Source organism: Neoarius graeffei, chromosome 24 (assembly GCF_027579695.1).
Source record: "Neoarius graeffei isolate fNeoGra1 chromosome 24, fNeoGra1.pri, whole genome shotgun sequence".
NCBI classification, from domain to species: Eukaryota; Metazoa; Chordata; class Actinopteri; order Siluriformes; family Ariidae; genus Neoarius; species Neoarius graeffei.
The window spans coordinates 41994762-42015742 of record NC_083592.1 but is presented as its reverse complement, the minus strand read 5'-3'; the positions used below and the strand labels follow the sequence as shown (position 1 = coordinate 42015742).

At 41.6% G+C, this 20981-nt stretch overlaps 1 protein-coding gene across 2 annotated transcripts in view; it reads right to left on the bottom strand.

Annotated features, from left to right (window-relative positions):
* Nucleotides 1-359: 359 nt before the first annotated feature.
* The window catches only part of tmem175 (transmembrane protein 175), a 101142-nt gene continuing 80520 nt past the window's right edge, over nt 360-20981 (bottom strand). The window contains exons 1-10 of one of the 2 annotated variants that reach the window (XM_060907252.1): nt 14588-14928; nt 14451-14489; nt 9711-9808; nt 9565-9616; nt 9430-9465; nt 9179-9262; nt 5377-5541; nt 5048-5129; nt 4784-4919; nt 360-1159 (exon numbers count right to left, since the gene is read on the bottom strand). In XM_060907252.1, coding sequence (XP_060763235.1) covers nt 490-1159; nt 4784-4919; nt 5048-5129; nt 5377-5541; nt 9179-9262; nt 9430-9465; nt 9565-9616; nt 9711-9808; nt 14451-14489; nt 14588-14788 — 1563 coding nt within the window. In that variant the 5' untranslated portion in view covers nt 14789-14928 and the 3' untranslated portion in view covers nt 360-489. Of the gene's footprint in view, nt 1160-4783; nt 4920-5047; nt 5130-5376; nt 5542-9178; nt 9263-9429; nt 9466-9564; nt 9617-9710; nt 9809-14450; nt 14490-14587; nt 14929-20981 lie in introns of those variants that run through there. The other variant, XM_060907253.1, reaches the window with a different exon arrangement.

Sequence of the window (20981 nt, the reverse complement as noted above, 5' to 3'; positions counted from 1 at the left end):
TCTGAGATCCTCAGAAATCTCCTTTGTTTGTGCCATGATACACTTCCACAAACATGTGTTGTGAAGATCAGACTTTGATAGATCCCTGTTCTTTAAATAAAACAGGGTGCCCACTCACACCTGATTGTCATCCCATTGATTGAAAACACCTGACTCTAATTTCACCTTCAAATTAACTGCTAATCCTAGAGGTTCACATAGTTTTGCCACTCACAGATATGTAATATTGGATCATTTTCCTCAATAAATAAATGACCAAGTATAATATTTTTGTCTCATTTGTTTAACTGGGTTCTCTTTATCTACTTTTAGGACTTGTGCAAAAATCCGATGATGTTTTAGGTCATATTTATGCAGAAATGTAGAAAATTCTAAAGGGTTCACAAACTCTCAAACACCACTGTATTTACATATCAGATTGCAAGAGATCATAGAAGAATCCTTTGTGAAAACAGCCCCATGGATTTGACCAGGAGTCAACATGTCCTGCTAGGTGACAATGTCTGTAAAAGGCACGCGAGCGTCCTCCTCTTCCACCAATGCACTTCTTCCATTAGATGTCTTTGGACAAAACAGCCACCTGAGCACAGCCAGTGCCACTCGCACCATCAGCCTCAGCAGCAGGAATGCAAACGGAACGGCGATCTGCATCAGGTGGAAGATGGGCGAGCTAAAGCGGCTGAGGATACATGTTGAGAAAAAAGTCCCGAGTGCCACACAGGGGTAGAGCAGGAGCTTAGCGAGCATGAAGGCGTGCTCTCGGCCTCCGTGATGCACGTACGGGTGGAGCGTCTCACGCTCTGTGAAGAGAGCTGTAACCCACATAGCCAGCTGAAAGAGACCGGCAAAGAAAATGATGACGCAGCTGATCTGGATGGCCTCGAGCTCATTTCGAGAGCCGCGAGGAAACTCATGCGTTAGCTGGTAGGCCAGTGGCAGGCCACCTACAAAAGCTAGGGAGAAAGTGTTGAAGAGACCCATTAAACGTGTCGCACGAGTGACGTGCAGGAAGAGTGAATGGTGCACGAACCACAAGAGGCCCACTGTGACGAAGGAGCCGAAGTAGGCCAGGTACTCAGGGCCGTACTCGTGCAGAGCGGTGATAAGACTGTTGTTAAACTGCTTCGTCACAACAGATGGGTCTGGCACGTTATCCTCACTAAAGGGACCATGAATGGACATTTATTAGCAACTGTATTAAACGTGCAGGAAGACTTGGGTCAAGTGCAAGACTTTATGCTACAATAGAAGATGATTATATCTTAGTTTGACTCAACAGCACTAACGATTACCACTTTAATTAATAATAATTAGGACGTTGATTTTTTTTTTTTTTAAGCATTTCAGAAACTGCTCATCTGTGATTTTCACACACAAGTCTCTAGAATTTACAAAAATTAACCCATCCCAGTGAGGATGTTCCAGGAGAATGATCAGACTGGTCTGAGCTGACGGAAAGACCACGGCAACTCAAATGAGACAGTCAATGACGGCGTAGCTCACTCCAGCCCCGTCTAGTCCAGAAGGAATGATCTAAAGTGGGCCACCTTGTGCAATAAATGTTGCAAGCTATATACAAATTATATACACCCTAGGAATACAGACCTATTTGCCATAAAGAATCCAAAACGGTGAGGAATTGCCCAAGAAGAAGCAATTTTTGTTGAACTGCTCATTAAGGCTTAATTAGTCCATAACTTCATTAATAATGGTAATTAAGCAAATCTGGGTAGAAGTTATACGCACCCTAGGTACCACTACCTTCATGCCAGAATCAAAATTGGTGAAGAATTAAGGGAGAAGAAGCGATTTGTGTGGAAACTGTTCGTTAGGATTTACCGTATTTTTCGGACTATAAGTCGCACTTTTTTTCATGGTTCGGCTGGCCATGCGACTTATACTCCGGTGCGACGTATATATGTTTTTTTTTTCACCGCAGAATAACTGGAGCTGATGCCGAGTCTGACGACAGCCACGCAGAAGAAGAGGAAACGGCGCTTCATCTACCGCTGGAGTTGGCAGAGTTGTTCAGAAGCGACACCGAGGATGAAGAATTCAATGGATTTGCTGATTTGGAGTGAAATCGTCAGCTTGATAAACTTGATTGACCTGTGTTTTATTATTAATGATAGGCCTATAGTTATTTAAATAAGTTATGTAATGATTTTAGCCAGTGCTTAATTTGTGAAGTGGGAGGTCCCGGAACGCAGGAGGTGGGTCCGGCGACTCAAAAAAAAAAAAAAGGCGGGGGGTGGTTTACTATAACTTTACGCACATGCGCTTATTGTGTGTGTAAAAAAAAATAAATAATAATAATAATAATAATAGACATTATGATCTTAGAAAACACTTTAGTGACGAACAGTTACAGACAGTAATATGTCGTGATATGTTATAAAATATTTTTTATTAGTCTATATATTAAATTATATATTAAATTTATCTTCTAAAATAACAGACTGTACTCATATCACAACTCGTTTATTTCACCATTGGAGATCAGATCACACAAGACATGAGTTAAATGACTCATTTTAAGGATTTAAGTAGGGGATTTAAAAGCAGTTGTTTTTTTTTTTTTTTCACTAGACGGTTGTTTTTACTACCGTACCTGTCTTTGGAGATGATATACCTATAGCCTACTTGACCTCTGATTTGATGAAATAAAATAAAATTCGACAAAAATGAAGAATGACACTCCTCGATGATGACTACAGCTTTAATAACAAAGATGAAAGAGCCATGGGGCGATAATAAGCCCTACCGGTAAAAATAATCTAAAAGCAAACTGATTAATGCATCAGTAATAGGCTACTAATATTAGTTATAATAATAATAATAATAATAATAATAATAATATAGGCTATTAGTAATAACGATAGTGATAGTATTAAAGATAGTAGTAGATATTTAAAATAATCAGACTAGGCTACTTACAGGGCAAAGGGCGCGTTATCACTGCTCAGCTGTTCGTTTATTAAATAAACAATGCAGTCGCGCAGTAACCACGCGCCGCTTATCAGATACAATCACAGATTCTATGGATAGAATAACCCTTCAAAAAAGTGCGACTTATAGTCCGGTGCGACGTGTATATGTTTTTTTCGTCTTCATAATGCATTTTTTGGCTGATGCGACTTAAACTCCGGAGCGACGTATAGTCCGGAAAATATGGTAATCACTCCATATCTTCATTAATAAATGCAATTATGCAAATTTGGGTGGACACTATATGCACCCCAGGCAGACCTACCTTCCCGCCAAAAAGAATAAAAATCGGTGAAAAATTGAGATAGAAGAAGCGATTTTCGTGAAATTTGGACGACGCCAGACGAACAACACATGATGGCATAAACTCATCGCCTCTCGGCCGGATGAGCTAATAATCACTCTACAACTGTGTAGTGTTGTAATACTTGGGACCGGTCTTGGTCTCAAGACCACTTTCTGAAGGTCTTGGTCTCATCTCGGAATCGGACGCATTTTTGAGGCAGTCTTGCCTCAGTCTCAGACATGGAGGACTCTGGATTTTATTTCAAGACCAGTCAAGACCACAACTGTGAGGATTTCACTGTATTGTCCGATTTATTAACATCGTTGCTGTGACTGGATGTAAAATTTCCTGCTTCAAATGCGACCAATAATGTGACTCATTGCTGATTTGAAATTTTTCTTCCTGTTAATGGCTGTCACCCCTCCCCCACCCCCTTCACACACACTGGTCTGGTCTTGACTTGATCTCGCCTTGCCTTGGTCTTGACTTGATCGCAATGCCTCAAAGCCTTGGTCTTGTCTTGGTCTCGATACACTCTAGTCTTGGTCATGACTTGGTCTTGGTTTAGGTTAGCCTGGGCCCGCCCATCCTAAGCGTGACGCAACATGAGGGCCTGTTGCGAGCTTAGTCTGGCCAGGCAAGCTATCTACAGCTCTTCCAAGCTCCCGAAAAATCGGGAACCAATCAACTTTGAGCATCTCCAACGGCCCTGGGTAGAGGCGTGTTCAAGGCAGTGACGTAGTAGAACTGCGACCGGAAGCCATAGATTGTTTACAGAATCTATGCCGGAAGCACTTCATTCACTAGAAACATTACGAACATGGAGCAAGTTCTCATTGAAAACGGAGCAAAGAGCAGCCCTGGAGGTATTTATTGAAAGGAAGGACGTTTTCACCTTGCTCCCGACCGGCTTCGGTAAGAGTTTATTCTACCAGTTAGCCCCGTCGCGTCACATACGTCAGAGGAAAGAGTGATGTGATTGGTTTAAGCTTCGTCACAGCCTTTTCTGGCTTCGACCAGTAGCAAACTGAGGCATTTCAGGGAGGCGGGTCAACCACGGGCTCTGGGAAACGGTTGGGCTTAATATCTTGGCCAGACCAATAGCTCGTAGAGCTTTGCAGTCGCGTTAGCCAGACTAGGTTTAGGTGGTCTTGACAACAGTAGAACCGTGGTAAGCAGAAACACATCTCAGATCACATCAAACCTTGAGGTAGACGGGCTACAACGGTAGAGAACGCATCATGTTCTACCCCTGTCAGCCGAGAACAGAAACTGAGGCTACAGTGGGCTCATCAAAAAAGACCATTTTGGCCAGGCTGGTCTGCAAAACCACCGCTCAGTGCATGTTTTTTGTTTTCCCTCACCATTGTGTCTAAACTCTAAAGACTGCTGTGTGTGAAATTCCCATGAGATCATCAGTTTCTGAAATAAATCTGGATCTGAGTAGATAACTGAACACGCAGGTATACAGGTTATAGATTGGTAAATGTAATTAATATAGATACAGACCATATATCTAAGATGAGAAGAGTGGCTACAATGGCATAAACGCCGTCACTGAAGGCCTCGACCCGCTCCTTGCTCAGTGGTTCACTGGGGTGGTACGTATAAAAAAGCATGGAGTCTGGAGTCTCCTCCACCCGAGCTGAGGAAATATACCAAAACCTACAATTAGTTACATACAGACAAATATCTGCCACTTAATTGAAAACTTTTACACCAAATTTATAGTTTGTCATTATAGAAGTAACTGTAGTTCCGTATGATACTTACTACCAATGACTTTAGTCCAAACCCATTTCATAGTCTGAGAGATATAGGGAATGAAGATGACGAGGGCCAGCAGGACATACGACTGGGAAACAAATGGGTTCACATTTCAGTTACATTACTATCACTTGTGACTGAGAATCTCAGGCTGATTCTCGATCTAGTACGTCTTCTAGAAATCCTTTTTCAAAACAATGACAATATTCTACATCATCTTTTAGCTGTTTAGCTTTTTCTAAGAAAGCTGATTTTTTAAAAAGTTATCAGACCTGTAAGACATAATGAATTCATTCCCAGTGAGTTGAAATGTGCGGTACGCAGATATTACTAACCAGTTTAAAATAGATGAATGAAAAGATGCCAGCGAAGAAGCACATTAGAGGCACCCTCATTATAACTTCAAGAATATGGCGTCTGTAATAGGCTCGATTTTCCGACATCTGGATGTGCTCATTTAGGAGGAAAGGACGGCTGAACCCGTACAAGACAATAACGGCCTGGGGATGAAATTTTAGCAAAGAATTGTTTAACCAGCGTACAAGGTCAAGTCACATACCGAGTTGCAAAAAAAAAAAAAAAATTTGTTCAGTGTGTTTACATGCACACAAATATTGCACTTTTATTCCGAATATGACAGTATTTGGAATTTGATACAGGTCGTGTTGAATAGTGTATTCCGTTTGGATATTCCGAATATTCCAAATTTCACATTTTCTGATTAAGACTTGTGGGATATGCTGATATTATTCAGGTTTAAGGAGTGTTCTTTGGAAACATACACACTGCATTAGGAACGCGTGTCTCAAGTGGGGCTTTTACGGCAGTTTGACACACGGCCTCTTCCCCGTTTACCATCAACTTTATTTAACCAGGAGTGCGAGACTCATTGACATTAAAAATCTCTTTTCCAAGAGTGTCCTGGCCAAGACAGCAGCACACAAGTTTCAGACACAAACATAAAACAAAAACTATCCATTTTTGAAACGTCTACAACCAGATGTAGCTGTATCCAAGTCATTTAAAATTCCTTTAAAGGAGAACTGAAGGCAAATTTATCATCAAAATTCTATTTCTCATTTTGTCACTGCTATAGCAAGTTATGAGTGTTTGAAATATACTATGTAATATATATATATATCAGTCCATATGTCAAAGCAACGGCCGTAAACGAGATTTGTTGAGACCTGTGCGAGACGTCGTAGGACGGAAGTAAAACGTACAGTGGAAATCAAAGCGACCAACATCTGCCAACGTTGTCAAAAGACGCACGCGCCCTCTTTCGAATGCTGATGTAATCAAGCCAGAAGTTTTCCCTGTGTCCGAAATCGCTCCCTATTCACTATATAGGGCACTATATAGTGGGGACACCATTTTGTAGCGCTGTCCAAAACCTTAGTGAGGATTATGTGGGAAATGCGCTCAGTATAATATGTATTTATCACAAAAATACATGTATGTATTTATTATTTTTGAAAACCCACCAACCGCCTGATCTGGCACGTTTTAATTGTGCGACAGTAATGACGTAAATACCAGCGCGACGGACTCGTCCTTATCCGGTCGTCTTTCCAACTCTTCTCTACTCCATGTTGGTTGGAAGTCGTATGGAATAATCTCCATGTCACGTATGCGAGGGAGGCGGATGTATGTGCAGAAGTATACAGTTTAATAAAGTGCAGAATGAAAAAAAAAAAAAAAAAAATTATATATATATATATATATATATATATATATATATATATATATATATATATAAAAATCCAAAAAGGAGAATACAGGCAAGAGGGTTGGTCGAGGTGCAAACAGTACATCAAAGGCTAAGCGAGGACAAGAACGAGAAACAGGCACAAGGATCGTGAAACAGGAAATCAAGACAACGGGTAGAAAGGCTCAGTAATGCGTATTGTAATACTTCGCAATGCAAATGCATCAGCACAGTCCTTAAATAGGCAAACACAGATCCTTAATTGAGCTCAGGTGCGCCTTGTTCACGGCATGCGTGCTGGAGTCCACTCGGCGCACGCGCCACAGCGTGCAGGACTGACACTCCATCACTGATGAAGCTGGCAAATCTCGAAATTAATCTAAATTGGAATGACATGGCGATCTGGCCGCTGTCTAAACAGTTTTCAAAATGGTGGCGCTGACACTTCACGTTTGAAGTCTCGCACAAGTCTCATGAAGATTGCGCGGATAAGCGACACCTACCGTGGACCAAAAGAGCTCCATTCAACATGGCTAAAAACCGAAAAGGCTGATAAGTGTAATATAATATGCCAATACGAGTCATGATATAAGGTTAATAAAACCGAAAACGTAATTGAATAACACGTTAATTAAGAAATAAAACAAGTTTAAAAATTGACTTCAGTTCCCCTTTAAAAGTGTTCAGTGAAACCAGGTTTAAGCGAAGGTTTAAGTGATTCTCCAACTGGGTCCAAGCAGAGGGAGCAGCGTATTTAAAACCCCTTTTCCCCAGTTCAGTACGGACTTTGGGGACTGTAGGAAGGAATAAATCCTGGGAGCGAAGAGAACAACTTCTTGTACTTTTCTGTAGATAACAAGGAAGAAGTCCAAGAACTGCCTTATTAATAAAAATATGCCAATGCTTCAGCCTCCAGGTAGACAGAGCTGACCAACCCACCCGCTCATACAGAGAGCGATGCTGTGTGTGTGTGTGTGTGATAACGGTCAGTTCTGTGTGCTCTACACAAACCTACCAGACAATCTGAGTATTCACGGCTGCACAGAAATGGGAATATTAGTAAAATATTTATTTTAGCCTAGGTCACAACCGGACGTACGATTTTTTGGCCTTGCGATTTTTGGCGTTTCCCAAATTGCTGCGGCTTTTTTGTTCATGGAGAAAGACGCACGTTGGCCGTAAGTTTGTCTTGTAGCCTGAAAAAACCGTAAGCGCCCGTAGAGTTTGTTTGACATGACAAAGAACCTCTGCGGCCGGTCTGCGGCCAGTCTACAGCTCGAAAATCAGCACGTCACATGCGCGCCCTCCGTGTGTTTCACACGCGCCCTCCGTGCGTTTCTTGCGTTTTTTGCACGTAGACCAGCCGTAGGAGCACGTATGGCCGGTTGTGACCGAGGCTTTTCATGAGCCATGTAAACAGCTGACTCGTATGTGGAACAATCTCACTACAGAACATCTTGATTCTCTAATCAAGTTGAAAAGTGCAATAAAGAAAACAAATCTTACAAGTGGCACACTGTGTAAAGATAACACTTGTGATCAATAGAGTTAATATTGCATTTAGTTATATTTTCCACTTAACGACATTTTAATTTTTTAAAATTAATTTGTCCTAGCAGCACTGGCGCAAACTGTTACTCTCACTCAGGATCTTTCTACTTTATTCTTTTTATTTTCTCATAATGTTTTTTAGGACGTTATTTCTCCCTCAGTTTTTAACCAATCATCACCAAGTTTCACATGAATAACACCTCTGGGCTGAATTATGTTGCTATGACTTTTGGTGCCGATCTGGATCACTGATCCGGAATGATCCGTGAAAACCAGGCTTTTTTTCAATTACTTATAACTCTGCCAATTTTCATGATTTTTTCAATCAGTTTTTTTTTTTTTTTTTTAATTTTGTTCAGGGTGGCAGGTCACAACTTTTCCTCAGTAAGCGTCATTCTCTATCTCTTACTGTTCCGGATCTTTAGGGTATGGTCACCAGATGTCCCAGTTTGTAACAGCTAGCGCAAATTACTGTGACTTTAGGTCACGGTCTATCTAGTTTAATATTGTCTTATATAAGACGTCCTTGATATAATATGTATGATAGGGTGATCTATTTGATGTTTATCTATAGTAGCTTAATGCTCGTTTTTTTTTTTTTTTTTAATTTAGGTATTTTTAGTTCGAATGTATTTGTTACGAGTCTTTGACTCATTGTACCATACATATCGATGATAAATAAAGCCATGATTAACTGACTGACAAGGAATACTGTCTTTTTCGGAATAAGAGTAAAAACTGGCATATTTTGTGCATGTAAATGTATTGACTGTATTAATTCAGATCCATCATCTTTATTACTGTTACACACTGCAGTTTATCACTAGACTGTATCCATGTTTATTTTATATTTGCTGTATAAAGTCTGAGTTCCGTACCTGAACGAGACCGATAATAATGACGCAGGCACAAAAGAGCAGAATGCCAAGGGTGTTTTCTGGGAAAGCTGCCATCAGGGAAAACTACAGGAAATGAACAATGCAATCTTCTGAATTCCTCAGAACCAAATGTGGATGAAAAAGTAATGCTGTACTTGGTGTGACTTTATATGTTGTAAATCATACTTCAAGTTATTACAATGTCAGTATTTCACAATGTCAGGATCCATTTTCTCTAAAGTTTCACTCACTGTGTACGGGAGGAAAGTGATCAACATCATACAAGCCTGAAATAGGAACGAAAGAGGAAAATGTCTGTTGGAGCTAAAAGGTCTTTCAAAAAAAAAAAAAGAGAGAGAAACTAACAACATGCTCAAGGAACTCACTAAATTAAGAAGTGCAAGTGTGTCATCGATGTGCTCAATGACCTGAAACAGTCTGAAATGAGACAAAATGAGGAAATGAAAGAACGAATGGTCAGAGTTTCCTGTTGACTGGAACGCAGTAGCTGTGCGTGTTTCTCTCTACTCACCGTATATGTGCCGCCCAAGCGACAGTTACAATCAGAAATGTCATCAGGTATACGGCAATCTTCGTAGTGAGGATCGCCTGAATGCTTTCCGTCAGTTCCTGTGTGTAACAGGAATATTTTATTAACATGAGGGCTGAGTGACCGGTTTCACTTTGGCATGTTGGAGTCAAAAATCTGGAGACACTTTACACACACTGATGAAATGTGTTTATAATATATCGTATAGGGTTAGTACTGCTCTTGGCTGAATGCACGCACACACAGTAGGAAATATCTGATTTAATGATATTTATGATCCATTATTTACACTTTTGTGCATGACCTTCTGATGAACATTTGATAAATCCCAGTTTTAGTCTGCACCGTTTAATTTGAAATTACACCAAGTATTTAGAAGCTTTTTAAAAAGAACATTAATAAATGAGGCCCGAGGAGTGAAAACGCATGTGCTACATTTACAAATCTAAAAGACAAAAAAAAAAAAAAAAGCTTTACATTACATTAATGGCATTTAACGGACGCTCTTATCCAGAGTGACGTACAACATATCCAGAGCAGCCTGGGTAGCAGTTGGGGGTTAGGTGCGTTGCTGAAGGGCACTTCAGCCATTCCTGCTGGTCCAGGGACTCAAATCAGCAACCTTTTGCTCCCAAAGCTGCTTCTCTAACCATGAGGTCATGACTTTCCCCTTAACCTGATTATGCAACATTTGGGTTTGCACAATCATGTATAGTGAGTAGGGATGGACAAATTCATTAATCTGTGTAAGATCAGCGTTGTGTCCATCAAAACTTAACCCATCCATCCATTATCTGTAGCTGCTTATCCTGTACAGGGTCGCAGGCAAGCTGGAGCCTATCCCAGTTGACTACGGGCGAAAGGCGGGGTACACCCTGGACAAGTCACCAGGTTACTGCAGGGCTGACACAGACACAGACAACCATTCACTCTCACATTCACACCTACGGTCAATTTAGAGTCACCAGTTAACCTAACCTGCATGTCTTTGGACTGTGGGGGAAACCGGAGCACCCGGAGGAAACCCACGCGGACACGGGGAGAACATGCAAACTCCGCACAGAAAGGCCCTCGCCGGCCACGGGGCTCGAACCCGGACCTTCTTGCTGTGAGGCGACAGCGCTAACCACTACACCACCGTGCCGCCCAGAACAGAACACATCCTAAGTAATATGAACAACAGTGACTGTAGCAGGACTCGTGCTTCGACAGACAGAAGAGCACTTGCATATCTCGAGTTATAATAAGCATTATTTTGAATTGGACTGGTCTTGATCTGAGAACAGGTATGATCCAGCTTCCCACTAGAACAGCGTACATCAGAGTTAAAGAAAGTGTGGTTAATTTTTTTTTTTATTTGTCACATAGATCACATAGTGATGGAGAAAGAATACATCATGTCTGTGAAGATTCTCAGTCATCCAGGTCATAGTAAACTGTGGGTGGTAGAAAAGAGCAACTGGACTTGCTTGAAGATTCTTGAAAACGTTTCACCTCTCATCCGAAAGGCTTCTTCAGTTCTGTCTGACTAATAAGGAGTATCAGATATTTATCCTCTCATGGATCAGAATCAGAATTCTGATGACAAGCTCATCTAAGGTGTCATTGAGGCCTCATGTTGGTGTGGGTCACTGGAGGCTGGGTGTGAACGGCGAGTCATTAGGGTGATCACTGGATCGCCCATTAGGGTGATCAATGGAAAGCTGACTCTCTCTGTCCTCCTGTGAGTCACTGAAAACAGCTGGGTCTTGGCGTGCACGCAGCCGTCTGGGAAGTGTGCCCAAGACCGCATTGTACCCTGGGGAATCTGTACCTCTCATATATGGACTCCCAAAGAAGGAGCTCCTCTCAGACCTATCATCAGCAGTATAAACTCTGTCACATATAACATTGCCAAACACCTAGCCACCATCTTGGCTCCTCTGGTTGGGAATACACAATATCATGTCAAAAATTCCCAAGATTTTGCTACTAAAGTTGCAGACCTCAAACTAGATTCAGATGAAACCATGGTTTCCTACGATGTCACTTCTCTGTTCACCTGCATTCCCACCACAGAAGCAGTCGAATCTGTTAGAAAACGACTCCTTCAGGATAGCTCCTTACTGGATAGAACGAACCTCACCACGGATCAGATTTGCACCCTGCTTGACCTCTGCCTGATTACCACTTATTTCCAGTTTAATGAAAGTTTCTACAGACAGAAGCATGGATGCGCCATGGGCTCACCGGTATCCCCTATTGTGGCCAATCTATACATGGAGGAAGTGGAACATATAGCTTTGACCACTTTTGCAGGAGTTGCTCCCAGCCAGTGGTTTAGATACGTGGATGATACTTGGGTTAAAATCAAAACCCATGAGGTGGAAGCTTTCTCGAAACACATCAATGCAGTGGATAGCAACATCAACTTCACTCGGGAGGATGTCAGTGGGAATAATCTAGCCTTCTTGGATTGTGATGTACACATTAGACAAGACAGAAGCCTTAGTATCGAGGTCTACCGGAAACCCACACACATAGACCAGTACCTACTTTTCGACTCTCACCACCCACTGGAACATAAATTGGGGGTCATTAGGACCTTGCAACACAGGGCTCAGAACATTCCTACAACGATAGAGGGAAAAGAGAAGGAGCAGAAATCACATCAAGAAAGCACTTCAGAACTGCGGTTATCCCAACTGGTCTTTCCTAAAGAGCAGAAAAAGGAACATAACGGACAAAGATGAAAACAGGAACAAACGCAAGAACATTGTCATGCCCTACATTTCTGGTCTATCTGAGAAACTCAGGAGGATCTTCTACAAACACAACATTCCGGTACATTTCAGACTCAGTAACACCCTGAAGCAGAAACTGGTCCACCCTAAGGACAGAATACTCAGACACAAACAGGACAATGTAGTGCATGCAATTCAGTGCAGTGAGAAATGTATGGACCCATATATTGGGGAAACAAAACAACCACTTTACAGACGCATGGCTGAACACAGGAGAGCCAGCTCCTCAGGCCAGGACTCTGCTGTCTATCTTCATCTTAACAACAAAGGACACTCATTTCAGGATTGTAACGTACACATTTTAGCCAGAGAGGATCGTTGGTATGAGCGAGGAGTTAAAGAAGCCATTTTTGTCAACCTGGAACGGCCATCACTGAACAGAGGTGGCGGTCTAAGACATCATTTATCAACCATCTACAATGCGGTCTTGGGCACACTTCCCAGATGGCTGGGTGCATGCCAAGACCCAGCTGTTTTCAGTGACTCACAGGAGGACAGAGGGAGTCAGCTTTCCATTGATCACCCTAACGGGCGATCCAGTGATCACCCTAATGACTCGCCGTTCACACCCAGCCTCCAGTGACCCACACCAACATGAGGCCTCAACGACACCTTAGATGAGCTTGTCATCAGAATTCTGATTCTGATCCATGAGAGGATAAATATCTGATGCTCCTTATTAGTCAGACAGAACTGAAGAAGCCTTTCGGATGAGAGGCGAAACGTTTTCAAGAATCTTCAAGCAAGTCCAGTTGCTCTTTTCTACCACCCACTGTTTACAGGGTAATTAATTTCCAACCCCTACACGGTGGTGTAGTGGTTAGTGCTGTCGCCTAACAGCAAGAAGGTCCGGGTTCGAGCCTCGTGGCCGGCAAGGGCCTTTCTGTGCGGAGTTTGCATGTTCTCCCCATGTCCGCGTGGGTTTCCTCCGGGTGCTCCGGTTTCCCCCACAGTCCAAAGACATGCAGGTTATGTTAACTGGTGACTCTAAATTGACCGTAGGTGTGAATGTGAGTGTGAATGGTTGTCTGTGTCTATTGCCGCTTTTCCACTACCAACGTGGCTGAGTTGGGCTGAGCCGTGCCGTGTTGGGCTGAGTCGAGCTGAGCGGGGCTGTTGGAGTTGCATTTCGACTACAACCGCGCTGAACCGTGCTGGCTGGAAGTGGGTGGACACATTGGGTGGACGTCACGTGATGTCGTTAGGCGGCGCAAACAGTGACATCAGTGACCTTTTAAGCGGTAGTCTCACGACCCGGATAGTAAACAATAAACATGGAGGACATGGAGTCGTTAATGTTGCTGGTCTTGGTGCTGTGGCTTGTTGTCACCGATAACGCCAACAGATACTGGCAAGAGCGTATAGATGAGGCGAGGCGCATAAGGCTTCAGAAATTCTCGTAATTCTTCTTCTTCCGGGTTTATGGTGTTTACAGATCCCAGCGTGCTCGCGGGGCGTGTGTGGGCATGTGAGGACACTCCTCCTCACCAATCAGTGCACAGGGGAGTGTCTCCTCACGCCCCTAGCCCCACTCGGCTCGCTTCAGCCCCACTCCAAAACCGTGCGAGTTTTGGGTGCTGAGTAGGGCTGAAGCGAGCTGAGTCGTGCTGCTCTGAGGTAGTCGAAACGCGAGCCGTGTCGGGCTGAAGTGAGCTGAAAAAGGGTAGTGGAAAAGGGCCATTTGTGTGATGACCTGGCGACTTGTCCAGGGTGTACCCCGCCTTTCGCCCGTAGTCAGCTGGGATAGGCTCCAGCTTGCCTGCGACCCTGTAGAACAGGATAAAGCGGCTAGAGATAATGAGATGAGATGAGAACCCCTTTGGGGACAGATTTTTTTTACCAATCTCCAAAATCTATCCAGGCTTGCAACCAGCACCAAATATGCACTGGTTTGTGTAACTCCCAAATGAATGAATGAATGATGTTTAACATATCTTACCTCAGTGTCTTGAAATTTTATATGGGCAACAGGTAATATCTGCAAAGACAGAATTTATGGACAACTCAGTTAGCTGCTCTACAAACACAATGCACAACTGGTCTCCCTAAGGACAGGAGCTGTGTGTCTGATGGTACCATGACAGTGGCGATGATGGAGATGAGAGCATCACTGTACGCCAGCAGGCGGTGGGAGGACTGGGTGCTGCTGTATCCCTCCCTCTCTGAACCAGGGCCGCTCTCCATCAGCGACTGCGAATCATTTCTCCGCCTGTTCATCTTCTCCATCTCTTCATCGTCATGATGCTCGATGATGTCACTGTGGTTGTTTTCTGCCATGACAGCAGCTTTGTCTCTCTCATATGTCCATGCACAGCGGCTTGCTTCTGTTTCCAAACAAGTACGACGCTTCAACCCGGAGTGCGCATGCGCATTCAGACAGACACCTGCGTCTCAAAAACACTGCGTGTCCCCGGTTTACTTTATTAGTGTGGAATAAAGACTTAAAAATCTGTATATCCAGTTAATAGTATTGAACACAATATCATTTTAAGCGTTCAATATTAAAAAAAAAAAAAATCAGGCTAGCGGAAATGACGCAATGGGATTGCACTGGAGTACTCCTGCTAAGCCCCGCCCAATCAAACTCTCCCGGAAAAGTCTAAATTATCCCGTATTTTTTTTTTTAAATTAATTAATTATATATTTTTAAAGTTTTAGGACATTCCTGGAGCTGACAAGTTCATTAATCAGAGAAATACACCCTGTCAAAACACTGCAGAGTCACTGGGTTATACCGGCGAGGTTTGATTTGTTTATATAGAGTGCCACGCCCCCTGACCTCTGACCTCTGATAATCAACACAAATTAGGTGTTGTTTTTTTTTTTAAAGGAACAAATTCCTGACAGACAACTTGCTTTGAACATCTTTACATAAGACCAATAGGGTCAGGTTCATATTAAAAAAAAAAAATCAGAACTTTTGAGTTATTTGTTTGTTTGTTTGTTTATGAATGTCATATTAACCCTTTGATGCAAAACATGGGTCAAAAGTGACCCGGCTGAGTTTTTATCTTCTATATCTTTGCAATAAATTAATTCCATCATTCAGTATTCAAGGTATTCCTCAATTAACTTGTTTTTGATCATCATACATCCTTATTTTATTTTTTCCTTTCTTACTTTTTGAATAAAAACCCTTTTTGTATCACTACCCTTCTAATGCACAACATGGGTCAAAAACGACCTGCATTCATTTTCCAGGTTATTTCATGTATGGCTGAGTGTTTCTGTGATATACTTTTGAAATAAATTCATTTTGTCATTTACTTTTCAAAATATGCAGTAAATATCTTGTTTTCGTTTAGCACAAATCATCATTTTTATTTTTCCTTTCTTAAGTTATGAACAAGCACAGCTTTTGTAATTCGACATCAAGTTTACACACATGGGTCAGAAACGACCCGCATGCATTTACTCCAGCGTTTGGTGGGAACTGTGAATTGTGCTTGTGTCAGACATTTCACAGCTCAGCACAGCGCCCTTTGCCCATCTCATACATGGAAGTAATGTTTTTCAATTGTTCTAACATTACCTTAGAAAAAAATTGATTATGTTTAGGTTCCCTTGAGAGTGAGGAGATTACTTGTCAGAAAGTTACAAGTAATTACTATTAGCTACCTAGCTGTCGACATATTCTACTTTAGTTAGCTAATTTTATTGTAGTTGGCTTAGCTAACGACATAGTTAATAAATAAATAACTGGCCCCATTCACTGCTAAAGTAATTACTTGAAACAAATTATTATTATAGTATTAAGACATTTAATTTTAAATCACACTTGGATGACCCATGTGTAGTAATATAAAAAGTATTTTTGTTCATAAAGTAAGAAAGAAAAAATTAAATTAATGATTTGTGGTCATTAAAAACAAGATATTTAAAGAATACTTGGAATATTCAATCATAAAATAAATTGATTTCAAAAGATCGAGCAAAGAAAAACTCAGTCAGCATGAAATAACCTGGAAAATGAATGCGGGTCATTTTTGACCCATGTTGTGCATTAGAAGGGGTGTGCATATGTTTTGCATCAAAGGGTTAATGTCTATTATGCTACACAATTTCACTGCATATTTATTTCTTATGACCTTGAAGGATTTTATGTTCAAAAAAAGATATCCTAATGCATCTCAAAAACTTAAAACATCATGAAAAAGTTCATTTTTTCATAGCATAATTCAAAAAGGTAAACTTTCATCTATTCTATATTCATTACATGTAAAATGAACTATTTCAAGCCGTTTTTGTTTTAAAGGCCTGAAATTTAAAGGCTTGTTTGTGACGTTTCTCATCTCATCTCATCTCATCTCATCTCATTATCTCTAGCCGCTTTATCCTGTTCTACAGGGTCGCAGGCAAGCTGGAGCCTATCCCAGCTGACTACGGGCGAAAGGCGGGGTACACCCTGGACAAGTCGCCAGGTCATCACAGGGCTGACACATAGACACAGACAACCATTCACACTCACATTCACACCTACGCTCAATTTAGAGTCACCAGTTAACCTAACCTGCATGTCTTTGGACTGTGGGGGAAACCGGAGCACCCGGAGGAAACCCACGCGGACACAGGGAGAACATGCAAACTCCGCACAGAAAGGCCCTCGCCGGCCACGGGGTTCGAACCCGGACCTTCTTGCTGTGAGACAGTGCTAACGACTACACCACCGTGCCGCCTGACCTCTGATAATCAACACGAATTACGTTTTTTTTTTAAAGGAATAAATTCCTGACAGACAACTTGCTTTGAACATCTTTACATAGGACCAATAGGGTCAGGTTCATATTTTAAAAAAAATCAAAACTTTTGAGTTGTTTGTTTGTTTGTTTGTTTGTTTGTTTATGAATGTCATATTAATGTATATTATGCTAAACAATTTCACTGCATATTTATTTCTCATGACCTTGAAGGATTTTATGTTCAAAAGATATCCTAATGCATCTCAAAAACTTAAAACATCATGAAAAAGTTCATTTTTTCATAGCATAATTCAAAAAGGTAAACTTTCATATATTCTATATTCATTACATGTATGTAAGATGAACTATTTCAAGCCTTTTTTGTTTTAATTTGGATGATTATGGCTTATAGCTCATGAAAATCAGAAATACAGTATCTCAAAATATTACATTCTCAGAAAATAAAGTACACTATTGTACCTTTTGGGGTATAACAGCATGTCAAGTTTTAGGACATTCCTGGAGCTGACAAATTCATTAGTCAGAGAAATACACCCAGTCAAAACACTGCAACAAAGTGCAGAGTTACTGGATTATACTGGTGATGTTTGATTTGTTTATATTTCAGTGCTTTAGGCATAGACGTAGAGTACCATGCCCCCTGACCTCTGATAATCAACACAAATTACGTTTTTTTTTTTAATGGAACAAATTCCTGATAGACAACTTTGAACATCTTTACATAAGACCAATAGGGTCAGGTTCATATTAAAAAAAAGCCCTGAACTATTAAGTTATTTATTTGTTTGTTTGTTTGTTTGTTTGTTTATGAATGTCATATTAATGTCTATTATGCTAAACAGTTTCACTGCATATTTATTTCTTATGACCTTGAAGGATTTTATGTTCAAAAGATATCCTAATGCATCTCAAAAACTTAAAACATCATGAAAAAGTTAATTTTTTCATAGCATAATTCAAAAAGGTAAACTTTCATATATTCTATATTCATTACATGTAAAATGAACTATTTCAAGCCGGTTTTGTTTTAATTTTGATGATTATGGCATGAAAATTAGAAATACAGTATCTCAAAATATTACATTCTCAGAAAATAAAGTACATTATTGTACCTTTAGGGGTATAACAGCATGCCACTGGGGCAGTGCCATCTAAGGTACTTATCTGTACCCTTTATATGCTGCTGGGGAACATATATGTACGGTATCTTTCTGTCCCGAAAAAGGTACACATAGTTACCCCGAGGTCCAATCATGATCCTTAGGGGGTACATTAGTGTAGATTGTACTTTGAGCGACAGAAATTGATTATTACTGTACCCTTATTTCTGACAGTATACAGTATTTCATTTTGAGTTTGAGTAAAACAGTATAAATACCATATATCTTTCAGTCTAGTTCGGTACATGCAACCACAATCATGGGGAAGACTGCTGACCTGACAGTTGTCCAAAAGACAATCATCGATACCTTCCACAAGGAGGGTAAGCCACAGAAGGTCATTGCTGAAAAGGCTGGCTGGAAAAGGTGCACGAGCAACAGGGATGACTGCAGCCTTGGGAGCATTGCCAAGAAAAGTCAATTCAAGAATTTGGGAGAGCTTCACAAGGAGTGGACTGAGGCTGGTGTCAGTACATCAAGAGCCACCATTCACAGACGTCTTCAGGAAAGGAGCTACAACTGTTGCATTCCAACACTAGCAGATGACATGGCACCCTGAATCATCAAAGACTGTAGAAACTTCACACTGGACTTCAAACACCTTGGATTTTGTGCCTCTTCACTCTTCCTCCAGACTCTAGGACCTTGATTTCCAAATGAAATGCAAAATTTACTTTCATCTGAAAAGAGGACTTTGGACCACTGAGCAACAGTCCAGTTTTATATATATATATATATATATATATATATATATATATATCATCTCATTATCTCTAGCCGCTTTATCCTGTTCTACAGGGTCGCAGGCAAGCTGGAGCCTATCCCAGCTGACTACGGGCGAAAGGCGGGGTACACCCTGGACAAGTCGCCAGGTCATCACAGGGCTGACACATAGACACAGACAACCATTCACACTCACATTCACACCTACGGTCAATTTAGAGTCATCAGTTAACCTAACCTGCATGTCTTTGGACTGTGGAGGAAACCGGAGCACCCGGAGGAAACCCACGCGGACACGGGGAGAACATGCAAACTCCACACAGAAAGGCCCTCGCCGGCCACGGGGCTCGAACCCGGACCTTCTTGCTGTGAGGCGACAGTGCTAACGACTACACCACCGTGCCGCCCTCTCTCTCTCTCTCTCTCTATATATATATATATATATATACAGTGGTGCTTGAAAGTTTGTGAACCCTTTAGAATTTTCTATATTTCTGCATAAATATGACCGAAAACATCAATCTAAAGGAAAATGTCAGGACATCCGTCCAGGAACTGAATCTCAAAAAGTTAATGTTTTGGAATGGCCAAGTCAAAGTCCTGACCTTAATCCAATCGAAATGTTGTGGAAGGACCTGAAGCGAGCAGTTCATGTGAGGAAACCCACCAACATCCCAGAGTTGAAGCTGTTCTGTACAGAGGAATGGGCTAAAATTCCTCCAAGCCGGTGTGCAGGACTGATCAACAGTTACCGCAAACGTTTAGTTGCAGTTATTGCTGCACAAGGGGGTCACGCCAGATACTGAAAGCAAAGGTTCACACACTTTTGCCCCTCACAGATATGTAATATTGGATCATTTTCCTCAATAAATAAATGACCAAGTATAATATTTTGGTCTCATTTGTTTAACTGGGTTCTCTTTATCTACTTTTAGGACTTGTGTGAAAATCTGATGATGTTTTAGGTCATATTTATGCAGAAATATAGAAAATTCTAAAGGCTTCACAAACTTTCAAGCACCACTGTGCTTGAAAGCACACACAAACACCTAAGTTTCACCTTCATATACTTTGATTTGTGTATATAAAATTTTCCAAGAATAAGAATATTAACCAGATAGTCATATTTGCTCATGTCCATAATGAGTCCATAGATCATGTTCTTCTGAGAGAAATTAAATTTGCAGAAATGTTTGAAAAGGCGTCATTTTGCAAACCTGGAATGAGAAATGTATCTGTCTATGTCCAAACAGCATAATAGCGTACTAAATATTATGTATAGGCGGTACGGTGGTGTAGTGGTTAGCGCTGTCGCCTCACAGCAAGAAGGTCCGGGTTCGAGCCCCGTGGCCGGCGAGGGCCTTTCTGTGTGGAGTTTGCATGTTCTCCCCGTGTCCGCGTGGGTTTCCTCCGGGTGCTCCGGTTTCCCCCACATTCCAAAGACATGCAGGTTAGGTTAACTGGTGACTCTAAATTGACCGTAGGTGTGAATGTGAGTGTGAATGATTGTCTGTGTCTATGTGTCAGCCCTGTGATGACCTGGCGACTTGTCCAGGGTGTACCCCGCCTTTCGCCCGTAGTCAGCTGGGATAGGCTCCAGCTTGCCTGCGACCCTGTAGAACAGGATAAAGCGGCTAGAGATGATGAGATGAGATATTATGTATAGTGCGCCATCACAGACTCATATTAATACTATTTTTGCAGATTATTTATTCTGATGTGGGCGGTACGGTGGTGTAGTGGTTAGCGCTGTCGCCTCACAGCAAGAAGGTCCGGGTTCGAGCCCTGTGGCCGGCGAGGGCCTTTCTGTGTGGAGCTTGCATGTTCTCCCCGTGTCTGCGTGGGTTTCCTCCGGGTGCTCCGGTTTCCCCCACAGTCCAAAGACAT